The 19,594-nt window shown below is 43.0% G+C and overlaps 1 protein-coding gene across 1 annotated transcript in view; it reads left to right on the top strand.

The window, feature by feature from the left end:
- Nucleotides 1–19,594, top strand: part of LOC124553637 (E3 ubiquitin-protein ligase MIB2) — a 219,376-nt gene that overhangs the window by 64,999 nt on the left and 134,783 nt on the right. The window contains exon 6 of the mRNA XM_047127508.1: nt 10,989–11,155. Within this exon, the coding sequence (XP_046983464.1) occupies nt 10,989–11,155 (167 nt within the window). The remainder of the gene's footprint in view (nt 1–10,988; nt 11,156–19,594) is intronic.

Consider the following 19,594-nt stretch of genomic DNA (forward strand, 5'->3'; position numbering starts at 1 on the left):
TCTTAAAACATTGTACTTTCTTTAACTAGTGAGCTTAAGGGTCTGGACTGTCTTTGCCAGAATGTCCCTTCTGAAGTTTGATTTTCTTTTTAAGTGCATCTCCACCAAATCAGAAAGAAGTCAACTTGCAATGCTTTACTGTGGGCAGTGCGCAGTCAAGTCCATTTAAAATGAGAAGTCTGCAATACATTCCGGATGTTCTAATTTTTGTTCCTGTCTTCCTTTTTCCTTTCATAAATTCAACGATAGTGAATTTTAAATTGAAAAATCATTCCAGGCATACCCTTGGCTTAACCATCCTACTTTGCACGAATAAGAAGCTGCCATAGTCTTCATTACCATCAACAATTCCTTCAAGTGCTCCGTGTCGGCAAATTTAACGCAGTTTACTTCTAGATGTACAGAACAATGAATTCCGTCTATCGAACATTGTAATTTTTTGTTCTTTCATTGTCATCTAAATTTTTAAGTTCTCTCTGCGTGGTATCGTAATGTCCTTTCATAGCAAATAAGCAGTACCCGTTGCTTATGTGAATTGAGAATTCTCATCCCTCTCTTTTGTCATTCCCATTCTTTTTAAATGATTGTGACAATGGATCACGAGACGGCTCCTTTTTGCGCAAATAGCCACTGGACGTGTGTACGTCCTTCATACCACGAGCTAATAGCGTAGGGTAAAGAGCAGTGACGCCAAGAACCTGCCACACTCAGAAAGTTGTGCTGATCAAAAAATGCTGTGCCGCAATTCTAAATGGGATGCTGCAATGTTACGCGTATGTCTGAGGAGGTCCGAGCAAACCCTAACTTTATAAAATATTTTCTATTCTCTTTTAATCCTTTCATTCTCAAAAAAATGGTAATATGACAAATAAATTCTTCTGGCGATTTAGCTTTTTCACTTTTCACCAATAAAATGTTTATTTGCACCTTTATCACAGTACAAATAAACATGTCTATTGCACTGCAGATATTACAAATACGAGGGGCGTTCAATAAGTAAAGCAACACTTTTTTTCTGAAAGCAGGTTGGTTCCATTCGGGATTCTAGTACACCATATTATTCCCCACTCTTTCAGCTAAAAAACCGTATTTTTCAACATAATCTCTGTTCAATGCGATGGCCTTATTTATGCCACCTTACCGGGAAGGCTGCACAGTACCACTCCCCTGGTCGACGGCGGCGGATAAAGAAAAAAATCGAGATAAGATATCTTGAGCTACCTTCACTTTTACTGTAATAAAAAATATTTGTCACATGCAGAGTTTAAGAAAAGTTTTATTTAAACTGATTATACACATATACAAGACTATGCCATCTTATGATATAAAAAAATTACAGTTGGGGTTCTTTTTCTTAGATGATGAATTCTAGGTGGGTCGAAGCGTGGAGCACTAAACACTTAACAGGAAACAGCATTAACATTAGCTTTTGTGTACTATCCTTTTCTCCAGTAATAACATACATATTCAAACACACCACAGAGAAACCCTAAATCATACTCCCATGCCCACGGCATTACTCTTCCGTCACGTGTTAGTCATGTCTTTGTATGCCGCAATGTTGAAAAACTTCTTTCTACTGTGGCAATAGATTCAGGTAGACAAGCAAATATTTTGTACAGTGTGTGAAAAGTAGGTTAGTCAGATCTAGGACAAACAGACAACCCTTGCATAACAGAATTGCAGTCAACAGATCACTCTGACCCTTGACTAATCTTCACACTTCTACTTGCTACAACTAAGACCTTTTTAGTTATTCATTCTTCAGTCTTAATATTTCTGCTTCTAAATGTAAACTAGCTTCCTATTCAGTGAATAGTCCATATTTATAACACTATGTATCGAAGGTACTCTGTACAAGAAAACAGTAGAATATTCGCGACTTTTCTCAAACAATTGCCGGACAGATTAACATATCGAGATTACTGGAATGGTCGTGACTTTGTAGCATTTCATGGGTAATCGTCCGAGTAGCCCGCGAAATCTTTAAGCAATAATCCTGTCGGGATGTCCATTAAAGTCGGATATACTTTGTGTCACGTGAGAGTAGGAGAGTCAAAACCGGTAGTAATGCGTGACGTCATCTCAAGTCGAGACTTTTTTGTAGTGCAGTTTTTGCTGAGCAATTGACACTGTGTAAGAATCAACAGGTAATGAGTTTTTTTGGACGTAGCAGATAACAATACTGAGTTATGCATGATTTTTTTTTTTTTTCTTGGAAAAAGATAATAATTTCTGAGTTGCTCAAGTGCACGGACAAGTCGTAACTGAGTGCGGATCTTCTTTAATTTTAGAGAATTGACCTAAAACTGGTAATCCATAATCCAGAGTTGATTTGGAAAACATTCTAGAGAGCCACGGCCGAACTTTGTTATAAACAGATCGCCCACGGACTTTGAAATAACTGCGCAAAGTTTGAGATAAGCGGTAGGCTATCGCGCGTTATAGTCACGTGAAAGATTAATTGATACTCTCCGTAATTTCTTGACATTAACTTGATAATAATTATAAAAGAATTATTGGAGGTTATAGTAATCGTTGTTGGTGCTTACAGTAAATGGGGTTTAATTTACTGTTTGAATGCGACATATATTAATCACGGAATAGTCGATTGATTGATGTGTTGGTTAGCAACCAATAAACAGATTGTAAAGGAATTACTGGAATGATCATTTCAATCATTTTGGTGACCAATTGGTGACCATTACACACACACACACACACACACACACACACACACACACACACACACACACACACACACACACACACTAGAAAACTAACTACTTTTGTTGTGAATGACATTTGGAATGGATAAGTTTTGTTTCAGCTCCTTGGATCAATAAACTTCATCCAAAGTTGGAACTTTATAAATGGTGTCATGTTCCTTCAATTTAGTAGATCGATAAACATTATAGTCTACTCTACAATTTTCACCTTTTGAAAAAGGGAACACTTACCTTCGTAGAGAACTGTTTCGGCTTTAGTCATCAATCTTCCCAAAACGGAGATAAGGGCGACACTCACACATAGCACTACATTATTGTGATCAACCACATATGTGCCCCATTTTCACTCCCTTTTGTCGAAAATCCTGAGATATAGCTGCAGTGCGACGAAGGGAGAAGGAAGAGAGTTTGGACAGCCGAGGAGAAAAGAAGAAAGCGACGGCGACGGAGCAAGAGAGAGAAAGGAGGAGAGGGGAGGTCACAACTTTTCTCGTCGGTATGTGTTAGCTATCTATGTGCCAGATAGAAATGTATAAAACACGATGACGCAGACACGCGTGCTACATGGGAAGTAAGTTGAGTCGACTGACGAAAGAAACGAACAAATAGCGTGTGGGCTCACTGGTAGGGGTGGCACAGGTGGTAATGCGGGCAGCCCTGCAAGAGGGGGGGGGGGGCAGGGAAGGGGGTGCGTGCCCCGTGCACGCCCCCCCCCCCCCCCCCCCCACACCATGTGTATCTGCCACTGCTGGTTGATATCGGAGGCAATACTGTGCTGCATCAATAACCTCATCATCGTCCACATTATGCTTACTGCAGAGTGTGTCCTTCATTGGGGCAAACAGTGGGATGTCGGAAAAGTGAGATCCGGACTGTAGGGTCGATGAAGGACAGTCCAGCAGGCATATACATTTGAGCACCGCAGGTGGTGAACGAGTGTGACAGCACTACCAGCAGAGACATCCAGTTGAGCAGTGAGGTGTTCGATTGTGATCTTTCAGTCACACCACATGAGTGTGTCTGCACATTCCAACATTGCAGCTGTATGCTGGCCTGAATGCAGCAGATCGGACAGCTTTGTGTGACATTGTTGCAATAGTGACAGACGCCTTGCCTGACAACTCGATGTACACAGCCTTCGCCGAACTGTTGCTCAGACTGGAGTTGACCACTTGGTGCTTGGACAAGTGCTGCTGAGCATGACTTATTCGACTTCAGTGCCTCCTGTTACTGAACCGGGCATTGCAGTGGTTAGCATGACGGACAACAGTTCAAATTCTGATTCGGCCATCCGAGTGTTGTTTTCTGTAACTCCCTATATTTTTCAAAGTCCAATTCTGCGTTGCTTTTTTTGGGAATGGCACCACTGATTTCCGTCTCATGTTTCCACAATCCAAACTTGGGTTGAGTCTCTAATGACCTCATAGTTGAATAGTTGATAAAAGCTTTTGTGAATTATGTAGATGCGAGGAGTGTTCTTTGATACTGTAAACCTCCCAGCTGCAGTCTCCACCAGCTCTCGCCCTGTGGGAGGACGTCGGTTCAATCCTGTCTCCAGCCATCCTGATTTAGGTTTTCCGTGATTTCCCTAAATCACCTCAGGCAAATGCCAGGGTGGTTCCTTTGAAAGAGCACAGCCGACTTCCATCCCTAACCCAATGTAACCGATGACCTCACTGTTCAGCTCACTCTCCCAAATCGACCATCCAACCATCCATCCATCCATCCAACCAACCAAACAACGATCCGCAACTTGTGGTCTTGCGGTTGCATTATCGCTTCCCAAGCACAGGGTCACAGGTTCGATTCCCAGCAGGGTCAGGGATTTTCACCTGCCTCGAGATGACTGGGTGTTTGTGTTGTCTTCATCATTTCACCATCATTCATGAAAGTGGCAAGTTTCGACTGAGCAAAGGTTGGGAATTTGTACGGGCACTAATAACCGAGCAGTTGAGTGCCCCAGAAACCAAATCATCATCATCATCATCATCATCATCATCATCATCATCCACTCGTGCTACACTCACACCCTCCTTCTGCAGTCGTGCTTGTCCTCCATTGCATTTTACTGTGCCGACCACTGCTCTCGACCACTGTGCACTGCACACCACTTCGCCTACCTGTGGCCATCGGTGCCTGTTAAAGTGCGTACGACCCGTTCGAGAAAGTAAGGAAAGTAGCAGAGTAAAATAGCACACACCAGTACTTTAAGTGTCTTTGCTTCACAAATAAAATACACTACTGGCCATTAAAATTGCTACACCAAGAAGTAATGCAGATGATAAACGGGTATTCATTGGACAAATATAATATACTACAACTGACGTGATTACATTTTCACACAATTTGGGTGCATAGATTTTGAGAAATCAGTACCCAGAACAACCACCTCAGGCCGCAATAATGTCCTTGATATGCCTGGGCATTGAGTCAAACAGAGCTTGCATGGCGTGTACAGGTACAGCTGGAGTATTGTGACGAGACAGTTGCTCGGCCACCATTGACCAGACGTTTTCAGTTGGTGAGAGATCTGGAGAATGTGCTGGCCAGGGCAGCAGTCGAACATTTTCTGTATCCAGAAAGGCCCGAGGAGGATCTGCAATGTGCCGTCGTGCATTATCCTGCTGAAATGTAGGGTTTCGCAGGGATCGAATGAAGGGTAGAGCCACGGGTCGTAACACATCTGAAATGTAACGTCAACTGTTCAAAGTACCGTCAAAGCAAACAAGAGGTGACCGAGACGTGTAACCGATGGCAGCCCATACCATCACAGCGGGTGATACGCCAGTATGGCGATGATGAATACACGCTTCCAATATGCGTTCACCGTGATGTCGCCAAACACGGATACGACCATCGTGATGCTGTAAACAGAACCTGGATTCATCCAAAAAAATGACATTTTGCCATTCGTGGACCCAGGTTTGTCGCTGAGTACACCATCGCAGGCACTCCTGTCTGTGATGCAGCGTCAAGAGAAACCGCAGCCACGGTCTCCGATCTGATAGTCCGTGCTGCTGCAAACGTCGTCGAACTGTTCCTGCAGATGGTTGTTGCCTTGCAAACATTCCCATCTGTTGACTCAGGGATCGATACGTGGCTGCACGATCCGTTACAGCCGTGCGGATAAGATGCCTGTCATCTCAACTGCTAGTGATATGAGGCTGTCGGAATCCAGCACGGCGTTCCGTATTACCCTCCTGAACCCACCGATTCCATATTCTGCTAAAAGTTATTCGATCTCGACCAACGTGAGGAGCAATGTCGTGATACGATAAACTGAAATCGCGATAGGCTACAATTCGACCTCTATCAAAGTTGGAAACATGATGGTACGCATTTCTCCTCCTTACATGAGGCATCACAACAACGTTTCACCAGGCGACACTGGTCAGCTGCTGTTTGTGAATGAGAAATCGGTTGGAAACTTTCCTCATGTCAGCACGTTGTAGGTGTCGCCACCGGCGCCAACCTTGTGTGAATGCTCTGAAAAGCCAATCATTTGCATATCACAGCATCTTCTTCCTGTTGGTTAAATTTTGCATCTGTAGCACGTCATTTTCATGGTGTAGTACTTCTAATGGCCAGTAGTGTAGTTATGCCACTCCAGATTGTAGTTAACTTTTTTGCCCAAAGACTATATTGGAATTGAACAGATTCTTTTTGATCGCTAATGCGACGGGAAATGGGCACAAAATCTCTTGTGTTAATTCAATAAAAATTTCATTTTAAGATTCTGCCTAGTGTTAATGCAGTCTGTTTTTGTAACTATAGAGGCCAAAGATGCTTCACTGCATTTAGTGTTACCCTCTGTATCCAGACAATTTGCTACAAAAAAAATTTTAATAGTAATTTAATGTTATATGAGGGTCGTTCGGAAAGTAGGAAATGTATTTTTTTCTGCAAACATTTTTATTTGATATAATCAAATGCAACTGTATTTAACATACAATTTGATACCCAAGCTATTTTTCTGCATGGTCACTACTCAAATTTAGGCACTTGTCATACTGGCTTACCAGTTTTCTATGCCTTCTGCATACCGAGTTGCTACCAAATTGTGGAACCACTGATTCACGACTTCTTTACGTTTATCATAAATTCCGTACTGTTGTCCACTCAAAAACATCTTTCAGTTGGGAAATAAATGATAATCACTTGCTGGTGAGTCCACCCTGTATGGCAGATGTCGCCGAAGTGAGTTCTGTGTCACTGGCACAGTGTGTAGACGTGCATTATCGTGAAGGAGATGACTCCACTGGCTAGCATTCTTCTCCACATGTAATTGAGTTTTTAATAGTGTAGCATGTGACAGTAGGCCACTGCAGTCCACTAATTTTGAAATGCCTGTCGTCTTAGATTTTTGTTTAGATTCTCACTTCGAGTCTCGATCAGCCGTCACTGAGAGCCGGCCCGAACGATCTCTGTTGCGAATATTCGTCCATCTGTCATTAAACGAGATATGCCACTTCAAGAATGTCACTTCATTTGTGACATTACCGTAAACGTCAGTTATTCGTCTACGAATTTCGACGAGTTAGAGTTTTTGTGAATTTAAAAAGTCGATAACACTGTACACCTCACACTTAGCGGGATCGTCAATTTTATCACACATTTTAAAGCTGGCACCAAACTGAAGCAGACGAGTATTGAGATCGGCAGTCAGTTGGCAGTGTAACAGTGGTAGGTGGAGGTGGATGTGGATGTGGGTGTGCACGTGGAGGGACACGGTCGTGTGTCGAGATGTTCTGTACTTTCTGAATTACCCTTGTATAGTTCGGATGTTGTCAGTCTGGAAGCAATCTGCAGTGTGTGACAACACGAGAAAAAAGCACGTGCCGAGGTCACTAAAAAAGCGTTTTACCAGATGAGCTGTGCTGTCCTCATTGGACCTGCAAGATGATGAACAGTAGTTGGTAGAATATTTTACAATCATGATATTACAACTTGTTAAACTGTCTTGTTACATAAACTGTGGACTTCCAACATACCTTATACTTTAAATTTTTTTACAGTACATTGTCTGGCAGTGTTGCAAATTGCTTCACATTGCATATGCATTTCCCACTACTGTGAAGATTACTGCTTATTGGCATGTCAAATATAAAAGTGTTATGTTCAAATTCTGGTTTCATGTTTATAATGTACATCTGAATGACCATACAAATTTAAAGCATTAGGTATCTTATAACAATGTAGGTTATATAAAAATACATTTTATGGTGATGTAATATCACGAAACTTCCGGCCCGATTAAAATGGTGTGCCAGACCGAGATGCGAACTCGGAACCTTTGCCTTTCCCAGGCAAGTGTTCGACCGACGATATCCTTTCTTCCTGGACTGCTAGTTCTGCAAGGTTAGCAGGCGAGCTTCTGTGATGTTTGTAAAGTAGGAGACGAGGTACTGGTGGAAGTAAAGCTGTGAGGACGGGGCGTGAGTCGTGCTTGGGTAGCTCAGTCGGTAGAGCACTTACCCGCGAAAGGCAGAGGTCCCGAGTTCGAGTCTCGGTCGAGTACACAGTTTTAATCTGCCAGGATGTTTCATATCAGCGCACACTCCGCTGCACAGTGAAAATTTAATTCTTGTAACATTGTGGTTGTAAAATATTTTCCTATCAACTTCGTTTGTCCTCTTGCAAATCCGATGACGGTGTATCTCTGACAAAACTATTTATACCATAAAAGGCTTTTTTAGCGATCTCGGTTTGTGAAGTTTCCTTCAGATTGTATGTAACTTAAGGCTTTTACTTTCATTCTATAATCTCTGGCACTAGTGATAAGTATTGTACATTTCAAAATCTTGTAGCACTAGTGATAAGTCTTGTACATTTCAAAATTTTGTAAGTAGTAGATACCTTTTTTCTTCAGAGAATGTAAAATAATCTGGAATAAAGTTATTTCATCAAAGTATATCAGTTCCAAAGACAAATGAAACATTGCAGTTTTGCTTCATAAATACTTTGTTTCACTTCAATAATATTAATTCGCTGGATTTTTTTTCGCAGTAGACTAGGTCTAATTAAACTGCATTTATATATTACGAAAATTGAAGGGGAAGGGGGAGAAAGGGAACAGAAGCGAAGGAACAAAGGATGTCGGCTGCATCCGGACTTTGTGAAATCGGCGGCAACGAGTGAAAATGCGTGCCGGCCTGGGATTCCGACCCGGGATCTCCTTCCTACTAGGCAACTGCGCTAACCTGTTCACCATCCAAATAGTGTGTTAATCACAAATGTGCAAACTATCGTGCCACTGCTTAGCTGACTCACGTTCCCACCTAGTTCAACCTATCTGCAGCTGATATCATTAGTTTCTTCCTTTTCCTGTCCTTTCTCCTCCCTTGCCCTTCAGTTTACGTTATGTGTATTACAGCTGCGGATCCTGCATGACGGTACACACACTAGACATTCGTATAATTATTTATCTACTTTCAGGCTGAATCATCACATAGAAATATTTAATTTTTAAAAAAATAACTTACAGCTGATTTATTCTTGTCGCAGATTACAACATACGCCATGTAAAAATGTTAAGGGGGGTAGGTCGTCAAATGAGCTGACCTGGAGCAGGAGAGGTACCACAGGACGTTTTAATCTCCACTGTCTATACTTTTACAAATAAATTCATAAAACCGAGTGAGGTGGCGCAGTGGCTAGCACACTGGACTCGCATTCAGGAGGACAACAGTTCAATCCCGCGTTCGACCATCCTGATTTAGGTTTTCCGTGATTTCCCTAAATCGCTCCAGGCAAATGCTGGGAAGGTTCCTCTGAAAGGGCACGGCTGAGTTCCTTCCCCCTCCTTCCCTAATCCGATGAGACCGATGACCTCGCTGTCTGGTCTCCTCCCCCAAACAATCCAATCTAAATTCATAAAACTTCGTCAGCATGACCAGGAAGGATGCAGGATTCACACTTATAGCAGTGGAAGTTCAAACACATAACAAAATAATTTTTTTTGCATGTGAAATTTCATTTTTTCACTTACTTTTGGCCGCATTTGTTGCTATAAGTACACTTTTCTTCATAAGTAAGAGACATTCTTCAATGAATTTTGCACAGCGTACACAACCTACTTACAGGTGCATGAAACTGTAGAATTTATTTAATTTATGAAAAAATGAATGAGGTGTTATATTTTAAACTTCATGTTTAGAAAAAACTCAAATTTTATAGCTAATTATCTCAGTTTTTACCACAATGTTAATAGATTTGGAAAATTTTGGCGTTTTGCACTAAGGAGTTTGTGTTTAATAAGCAGTGCAAAATTCATTGAAGACTCTCTCTTACTTATGAAGAAAAGTGTACCTATAGCAACAAATGAAATTTCACACATAAAAATAATTTATTTTGTTATGTTTTTGAACTTCCACTGCTATGAGTGTGAATCCTGAATCCTTCCTGGTCATGCTGACAAAGTTTTATGAATTTATTTGCAGAAGTATAGACAGTGGAAATTAAAATGTCCTGTGGTGCCTCTCCTGCTCCAAGTTGGCCCGTTTCATGTCTTAACCCCCTTAAGTCAAGTAATAACATGCAATCATTTATAAGTGTGGCCAAACGTGAACACACTCTGATGGGGTCTTGACTTTGACTGATCGCATTCCGTTACAAACATTATTTTGTTTATTTTCATACACTGTTAAAATAATCGTTAAATGCAGTCGAGTGCAACTTCTGTCATCTTCTTGCAATGTGCGACAGTCAGCCTGGTGAGAATTTCACCTGGTGGAGAAAACCTGCCTGTGCAGCACAGAAAATTGCTGTCGGCTCTCATTCAGTTGCTGTGTTGCTGTTGTAAGGAAAACAAACAAGCGTACACAAAACACATTTTGCAGTCTTTCTATTTTAAATTACTGCTGCTGTAATCCCACTAGTTAACACAAACTGAGTATTAAATGTGACTCTCTCCCACTGCTCGGTCACCCTCCCTCCGATCCTTTCTCCCCTCGCCATCTTTCCGTGACACAGGTCCCGTCGAGCTGCAGTGTAGTCGGCCAGGACAGTGTGGCCGCACAAGAGTGTGTTTTCAGTTAACTCTGCAAAAGAGTTCCTTCAAAAGCTCGGCAACATTTTCAGTCTCCTATATGTGCCTGGCTATGACTCAACTGTACGGTAGATTGTTACTTTTACTCCTTCGGTTATTTATAGACGACTGAGGACTTCACATTACTGCATTTGGTTGAGATGTATTAGTAGCACTTTTATGTTAATTACTAATATGCAATAGTGTTTAATTTTGTTTGTCAATTTCAACAGGAGCTGTGGTAGGCATTTGCCGTGCGAGTCCAAACGGTGGTACTGTAGTGGCCCCAAGGCGACACCTGACATTCAATGTCGGCGAGCGTGTCAAGGTCACGTTGGATGTTGCCTCCCTTAAGCAGCTGCAGGAAGGCCATGGAGGATGGAATCCACGCATGGCCAATGTGAGTAATGTTCTCTCTCTCTCTCTCTCTCTCTCTCTCTCTCTCACACACACACACACACACACACACACACACACACACACACACACTCACTCACTATGTGATCAAAAGTATCCGGATACCTGGCTGAAAATGACTTAAAAGTTTGTGGTGCCCTCCATCAGTAATGCTGGAATTCAAAATGGTGGTCACCCACCCATAGCCTTGATGACAGCTTGTACTCTCACAGGCATACGTTCAATCGGTGCTGGAAGGTATCTTGGGGAATTGTAGCCCATTCTTCACAGAGTGCTGAACTGAGGAGAGGTATCGATGTTGGTCGGTTGATGCCTGGCACGAAGTCGGCGTCCCAAAACATCCCAGAGGTGTTCTATAGGATTCAGGTCAGGACTCTGTTCAGGTCAGTCCATTAAAGGGATGTTACTGTCATGTAACCACTCCACCACAGGACGTGCATTATGAACAGGTGCCCGATCGTGTTCAAAGATGGAATCGCCATCCCTGAATTGCTCTTCAACAGTGGGAAGCAAGAAGGTGCTTAAAAAATCAGTGTAGGCCTGTGCTGTGATAGTGCCATGCAAAACGACAAGGGTGCAAGCCCCCCCCCCCCCTCACCCCCTCTCCACACACACACACACACACACACACACACACACACACACACACACACGAAAAACCCGACCACACCATAACACTACTGCCTCCAAATTTTACTGTTGGCACTATACATGCTGCCAGATGACGTTCACTGAGCATTCGCTACACCCACACCCTGCCATCAGATCACCTCATTGTGTGCCGTGAATCGTTACTCAACACAACATTTTTCCACTGTTCAGTCATCCATTGTTTACGTTCCTTACACTGAGCGAGGCGTCGGTTGGCATTTACTGGCACGACATGAGGCTTATGAGCAGCCGCTTGACCATGAAATCTAAGTTTTCTCACCTCCTGCCTAATTGTCATAGTACTTGCAGTGGATCCTGATGGAATATGGAATTCCTGTGTGATGGTGTTGATAGATGTCTGCCTATTACACATTACGACCCTCTTCAACTGTTGGTGGTCTCTGTCAGTCAGCAGACGAGGTTGGCCTGTACGCTTTTGTGCTGTATGTGTCACTTCACGTTTCCACTTCACTACCACATCGGTAACAGTGGATCTAGGGATGTTTAGGAGTGTGGAAATTTCACATTCAGACGCATGGCACAAGTGACACCCAATCATCTGACCATATTCGAAGTCCGTGAGTTCCACGGAGCACCCCATTCTGCTCTCTCACAATGTCTAACAACTACTGAGGTCGTTGATACGGAGTACCTAGCAGTAGGTGGCAGCACAATGCACCTAATATGAAAAATGTGTGTTTTTGGGGGGTGTCTAGATATTTTTGTTCACATGTGTACGTACGTACGTACATACCTACCTACCTTCCTTCCTTCCTTCCTTCCTTCCTACCTACTTACCTACCTACCGTAACTCCTTTCTGTTTGGTGAGTGAGTTGTTGGCCTTACTTGTTACTGTTTGGTGAGCTGCAACCTGTATTCCATACTGTTCAGCGAGATGTGCAGTGTCACCATAGTATTCTGAAGTTTAGTTTTATCTCAGGCAGTGACTTTAGATTATTATACTGCTTGTCTTCAGTTACTGGGTGATTGTGAGTACAGCAGTCTTGTCAGTGGTAGAACTAGGGGGGTGCAGGGGTACGGTCTGCACCAGCCGCCAGCTTCGTAGGGCAACAAAACGTGCTCTATTCAAAAGTTGTAAAGATATTTTTATGTTTTGTCATTTTATTCCTGACACTTAATGGGAGCAGGTGAGCAACGAAAGAGCTCGTGGACTGGGCCTAACCCTTTTGCATCCACACGCGCATTTTTCCTACTAAAATAGCTTTCAGTGGATGCGTTTTCTTTTTCAGTTCTTTTCTCACACCCGATACTGACGTTTCGTAGAACTGCCGAGAGAATACTTCTGTTCGTCTACGCTCTCTTCTGAGCACTAGATTGCACTGGCAGTGTATTTCTCTGACTGCAAAAAATGACGTGGATGTCGTGATTTCCCAATCACTGTTAGTGGCAGTTTATCACTCCTACTTACATTACAACGTGCCGTTGATATTACGTGCTGTTTCTGTTGTTTGTAATAGTGACCTTTCTTCTCTTCGTTGGCAGCTAATTGTTTTGAATGAAACGTCTTGCCAAGGAGGCCTGTTGCGGCAAGCAAATTACTGCTGCCAAGTCATTTGTTAGATGCAAGTGCTTTTTCCTATGTTATCAGGCTACTGACTAGAATTCCTTTACTGCAGTGTTGTGTAAGCCATTCGTAAACAGCTAAATGCGGATCTTCATTCTCACTTTCATTTGCATAACCTTCTATCTTCCCAACTCGCTGTCAGTTTGGGTTGCGTGCTGTTGAATAACATTGTTTTTCTTTTTTGATGCCGTAATTACTTGCTCCTTACCACTGTACTCAGCAGCAGGGGCTTTCTGCAAAGTTCCTCAGTTCACCACATCTAAAATTTCGTCTTTCTGTTCCTTTTAGGGGCCGTGGTACTGAATTGTAAAGAAAGTGACAATTTCAAATATGTACAGCATTGCTGAATATTGTAATTAACTAAAAACATTTTTGCACTGCTAATTCATTGTTGTGCCCGACTCTTCTATCTGGGCTGGATTACCGAGGCCGGACGACTGACGCTTGGGCACTGCCTGGACTTTCAGATTGCGTGCGCACTGCCTTTGACTAGCTTCGGAAGTTCTTTCTGTTTGTACTGTAATCGTGGACCCAAGTTGTCAACGAGGCACTGTCCAGGCTGGTGGTGCCTCCATAATGGTGTGAGCTGTGTTTGTAACGTTGATCAGTTGTAGAATTTTGGAACACGTATTATGATCGAGTATAATGACTTTTCTGCAGACTAGAAATCTACTCTGTAGGAATCAGTATGAGTTTCAAAAAAGACGATTGTGTGAAACCCAGCTCACGATATTTGTCCACGAGACTCAGAGGGCCATAGACACGGGTTCCCAGGCAGATGCCGTGTTTCTTGATACAGTTCCCCACAGTCGTTTAATGAGCAAAGTAAGAGCATATACTATCAGACCAATTGTGTGATTGGATTGAAGAGTTCCTAGATAACAGGACGCAGCATGTCATTCTCAATGGAGAGAAGTCTTCCGAAGTAAAAGTGATTTCAGGTGTGCCGCAGGGGAGCATCGTAGGAGCGTTGCTGTTCACAATATACGTAAATGATCTTGTGGATAACATCGGAAGTTCACTGCAGCTTTTTGCGGATTATGCTGTAGTATATCGAGAGGTTGTAACAGTGGAAAATTGTACTGAATGCAGGAGGATCTGCAACAAATTGACGCATGGTGCAGGGAATGGCAATTGAATCTCAACGTAGAGAAGTGTAATGTGCTGCGAATACATAGAAAGAAAGATCCCATATCATTTAGTTACAATATAGCAGGTCAGCAACTGGAAACAGTTAATTCGATAAATTATCTGGGAGTACGCATTAGGAGTGATTTAAAATGGAATGATCATATAAAGTTGATCGTCGGTAAAGCAGATGCCAGACTGAGATTCATTGGAAGAATCTTAAGGAAATGCAATCCGAAAACAAAGGAAGCAGGTTACAGTACACCTGTTCGCCCACTGCTTGAATAATGCTCACTGGTGTGGGATCCGTACCAGATAGGGTTGATAGAAGAGATAGAGAGGATCCAACGGAGAGCAGCGCGCTTCGTTTACAGGATCATTTAGTAATCGCGAAAACGTTACGGAGATGATAGATCAACTCCAGTGGAAGACTCTGCAAGAGAGACGCTCAGTAGCTTGGTACAGCCTTTTGTTGAAGTTTTGAGAACATACCTTCACCAAGGAGTCAAGCAGTATATTGCTCCCTCCTATGTGTATCTCGCAAAGAGACCGTGAGGATAAAATCAGAGAGATTAGAGCCCACACAGAGGCATACCGACAATGTTTCTTTTCACAAACAACACAAGACTGGAATACAAGGGAGAACCGATAGAGGTACTCAAAGTACCCTCCGCCACACACCGTCAGGTGGCTTACGGAGTGTGGATGTAGATGTAGATGTAGATGTAGATGGAGGAGCAGTACAGGCAAGTCGCTGGTGCTAATCTTTGGTTTCTAGGCATCTTGGACGCAGTGGGAGATTCGAAATAAGCGAAAATGAACGTATGTCACAAAGTAGCCCCTACAGTCGCAAAGTAACCCAATTTTACACTATCTTATAATAAGACTGTCACATGTGGTAAGTTCACGAGTGAGGAGGCTTTGGTGGAACAGGAGAAGTTGTTGCAAAGGTTGTTGTGGATGGTGGTGGTGGTGGTGGTGGTGGTGGTGGTGGTGGTGGTGGTGGTGGTGAGGAGTAAAAGAGTGCACTCGCAGAGGGTAGGCAGATGGATCAAACAGCAGTTTAGTACAAAATAAGATCCTAAAATAGAAATTTTTAAACCAAATGACAATAGAGATGATTTTGCTGGGCATCCAGTCACAAGTGATTATTGCCTATCTTTGCTTCACGAGTGAGTGTTGGCTATCTGTGCTGGTTATTTCTGCACTGACATACCTGAACACTGTGATGTTGATGTTATGGAGTGTGTATTACGTTTTTGCGTGGAAAGGGTAGACTGCTACTCACCGCATAGAGAAGGGGTTGAGCCATAGGCAGGCACAATGAAAAAGAATTCGTTTTCACTGTGCCTGTTTGCAACTTGGCACCACCTGCATGTGATGAGTAGCAATGTATCCTTCCTATATTTTTGTCATTCCATCCTGGATCTTGATTGTTTTATTTTAATGTGTATTATCTTCATGCTAGTTTGGAAGTAATTTACACTTAGTCAGTGGATAGTGGAAGCACAGAATTTTTGAAAGGTGCACAAATAAAAATGAAAACTATGCTTGCTTAACAAGGTAGTATACACGTCCATGTCTATCTCCCCCCCCCCCCTCCCCCCCGGCCACCTGTCCCCCCCCCCCCCCCCCCCCCACACACACACACACACACACACACACACAGAAAGTGCACAGGCTGAACACAAGTACCAGGATGGCAGTTGGATATGGTGGCGGTGCACCCATCTTACCTCTGGTTGATGTTGTAATTGGTTATACATCTCTTGAAAGCTCATATATTCATGCTTTGGATAGATATTCTGGAAACTAATTGTATGAAGGATAATGCGAAATGAAGTTGACCACACCATAGATGAATGTTAAAAGTAACTCGTCCCATTTTATTTGCATTGTAACCCATGATGGACGGAGCAAGGAGGACAAAAAAGCAGACTGACACTGGTAAAAAGGGCACTCCTGGCCAAGAAAAGTCGATTAGTATCAAATATAGGCCTTAATTTGAGGAAGATATTGCTGAGAATGTGTATTTGGAGCACAGCATTATGTGGTAGTGAAACATGAACTAATGGAAAACTGGAAAATAAGATAATTGAAGCACTTGAGATGTGGTGTTACAGAGGACTGTTGAAAATTCTGGTGACAGTTAAAGTATGACATATGGAGGTTCTCTGCAGAATTGGTGAGGAAAAGAATGTGTGGAAAACATCGACAAGAAGAAGGGACAATACAGTAGGACAAGTGTTCAGACATCGGGGAATAACTGCCATCATACTAGATGGAGCTGTTGAGGGCAAAACTGTAGAGGAAGACAGAGATTGGAACACATCCAGCAAATAATTGGGCAGGCCGAGTTAAACCAGTCAAGAGACTGAGTACTAAAAAATAATCCACATTGTTGATGGCCCGTTCCAGTTTTATACTGTACAGGTAAAGAAATGTGAATATCATCCTTCACAAACACATCTGGAAGAGAACTAATTCAACCATAAATCATAGACACATAGCAATTTGAAGTTACATGTTTACTGTTTCACACGAACTTACTCACCAAAACACAGAAGTGCTGCGCTGTCAAAAGATACATGAACAAACAGACAGAGCTTTGCTCTGCTAGGTTGTTGTTGTTGTTGTTGTTGTTGTTGTTATGGTAGTCGTCTTCAGTCCAGAGACCGGTTTGTTGCAGCTCTCCATGCTACTCTATCCTGTACAAGCTTCTTCATCTCCCAGTACCTACTGCAGCCTACATCCTTCTGAATCTGCTTAGTGTATTCATCTCTTGGACTCCTTCTACGATTTTTACCCTCCACACTGCTCTCAAACACAAAACTGGTGATCCCTCAATGCCTCAGAATATATCCTACCAACCAATCCCTTCTTCTAGTCAAGTTGTGCCACAAATTCCTCTTTTCACCAATTCTATACTGGGTGGTCCATTGATTGTGACCGGGCCAAATATCTCATAGAATAAGCATCAAACGACAAAACTACAAAGAACGAAACTTGTCTAGCTTGAAGGGAGAAACCAGATGGCGCTATGGTTGGCGTGCTAGATAGCGCTGCCATAGGTCAAACGGATATCAACTGAAACTTCCTGGCAGATTAAAACTGTGTGCCCGACCGAGACTCGAACTCGGGACCTTTGCCTTTCGCGGGCAAGTGCTCTACCAACTGAGCTACCGAAGCACGACTCACGCCCGGTACTCACAGCTTTACTTCTGCCAGTACCTCGTCTCCTACCTTCCAAACTTTACAGAAGCTCTCCTGCGAACCTTGCAGAACTAGCACTCCCGAAAGAAAGGATAATGCGGAGACATGGCTTAGCCACAGCCTAGGGGATGTTTCCAGAATGAGATTTTCACTCTGGAAATCTCATTCTGGAAACATCCCCTAGGCTGTGGCTAAGCCATGTCTCCGCAATATCCTTTCTTTCGGGGAGTGAAAATCTCATTCTGGAAACATCCCCTAGGCTGTGGCTAAGCCATGTCTCCGCATTATCCTTTCTTTCGGGAGTGCTAGTTCTGCAAGGCTCGTAGGAGAGCTTCTGTAAAGTTTGGAAGGTAGGAGACGAGGTACTGGCAGAAGTAAAGCTGTGAGTACCGGGCGTGAGTCGTGCTTCGGTAGCTCAGTTGGTAGAGCACTTGCCCGCGAAAGGCGAAGGTCCCGAGTTCGAGTCTCGGTCGGGCACACAGTTTTAATCTGCCAGGAAGTTTCATATCAGCGCACACTCCGCTGCAGAGTGAAAATCTCATTCTGGATATCAACTGGTTTTTTTTTAATAGGAACCCCCATTTTTATTACATATTTGTGTAGTACGTAAAGAAATATGAATGTTTTAGTTGGACCACTTTTTTCACTTGGTGTTAGATGGCGCCATAATAGTCACAAACATATGGTTCACAATTTTAGACGAACAGTTGGTAACAGCTAGGTTTTTTAAATTAAAATACAGAACGTAGGTACGTTTGAACATTTTGTTTCGGTTGTTCCAATGTGATACATGTACCTTTGTTAACTTATCGTTTCTAAGAATGCATGCTGTTACAGTGTGATTACCTGTAAATACCACATTAATGCAATAAATGCTCAAAATGATGTCCGTCAACCTCAGTGCATTTGGCAATACGAGTAACGACGTTCCTCTCAACAGCGAGTAGTTCGCCTTCTGTAATGTTCGCACATGCATTGACAATGCGCTGACGCATGTTGTCGGGCGTTGTCGGTGGATCACGATAGCAAATATCCTTCAACTTTCTCCACAAAAAGAAGTCCGGGGACGTCAGATCCGGTGAACGTGCAGGCCACGGTATGGTGCTTCGACGACCAATCCGTCATGAAATATGCTATTTAATACCACTTCAACCGCACGCGAGCAATGTGCCGGACATCCATCATGTTGGAACTACATCGCCATTCTGTCATGCGGTGAAACATCTTGTAGTAACATCGGTAGATCATTACGAAGGAAATCAGCATGCATTGCACCATTTAGACTGCCATCGATAAAATGGGGCCAATTGTCCTTCCTCCCATTATGCCGCACCATACATTAACCTGCCAACGCCGCTGATGTTCCACTTGTCGCAGCCATCGTGGATTTTCCGTTGCCCAATACTGTATATTATGCCGGTTTACGTTACAGCTGTTGGTGAATGATGCTTCGTCGCTAAATAGAATGCATGCAAAAAATCCGTCATAGTCCCGTAATTTCTCTTGTGCCCAGTGGCAGAACTGTACACGACGTTCAAAGTCATCACCATGCAATTCCTGGTGCATAGAAATATGCTACGGGTGCAATTGATGTTGATGTAGCATTCTCAACACCGACGTTTTAGAGATTCCTGGTTCTCACGCAGTTTGTCTGCTACTGATGTGTGGATTAGCCACAACAGCAGCTGAAACACCTACTTGGGCATCATCATTTGTTGCAGGTCGTGGTTGACATTTCACGTGTGGCTGAACACTTCCTGTTTCCTTAAATAACGTAACTATCCGGCAAACGGTCTGGACACTTGGATGATGTCGTCTAGGATACCGAGCAGCATACATAGCAC

The sequence above is a fragment of the Schistocerca americana genome, chromosome 11, assembly GCF_021461395.2.
Source record: "Schistocerca americana isolate TAMUIC-IGC-003095 chromosome 11, iqSchAmer2.1, whole genome shotgun sequence".
Lineage (NCBI taxonomy): Eukaryota > Metazoa > Arthropoda > Insecta > Orthoptera > Acrididae > Schistocerca > Schistocerca americana.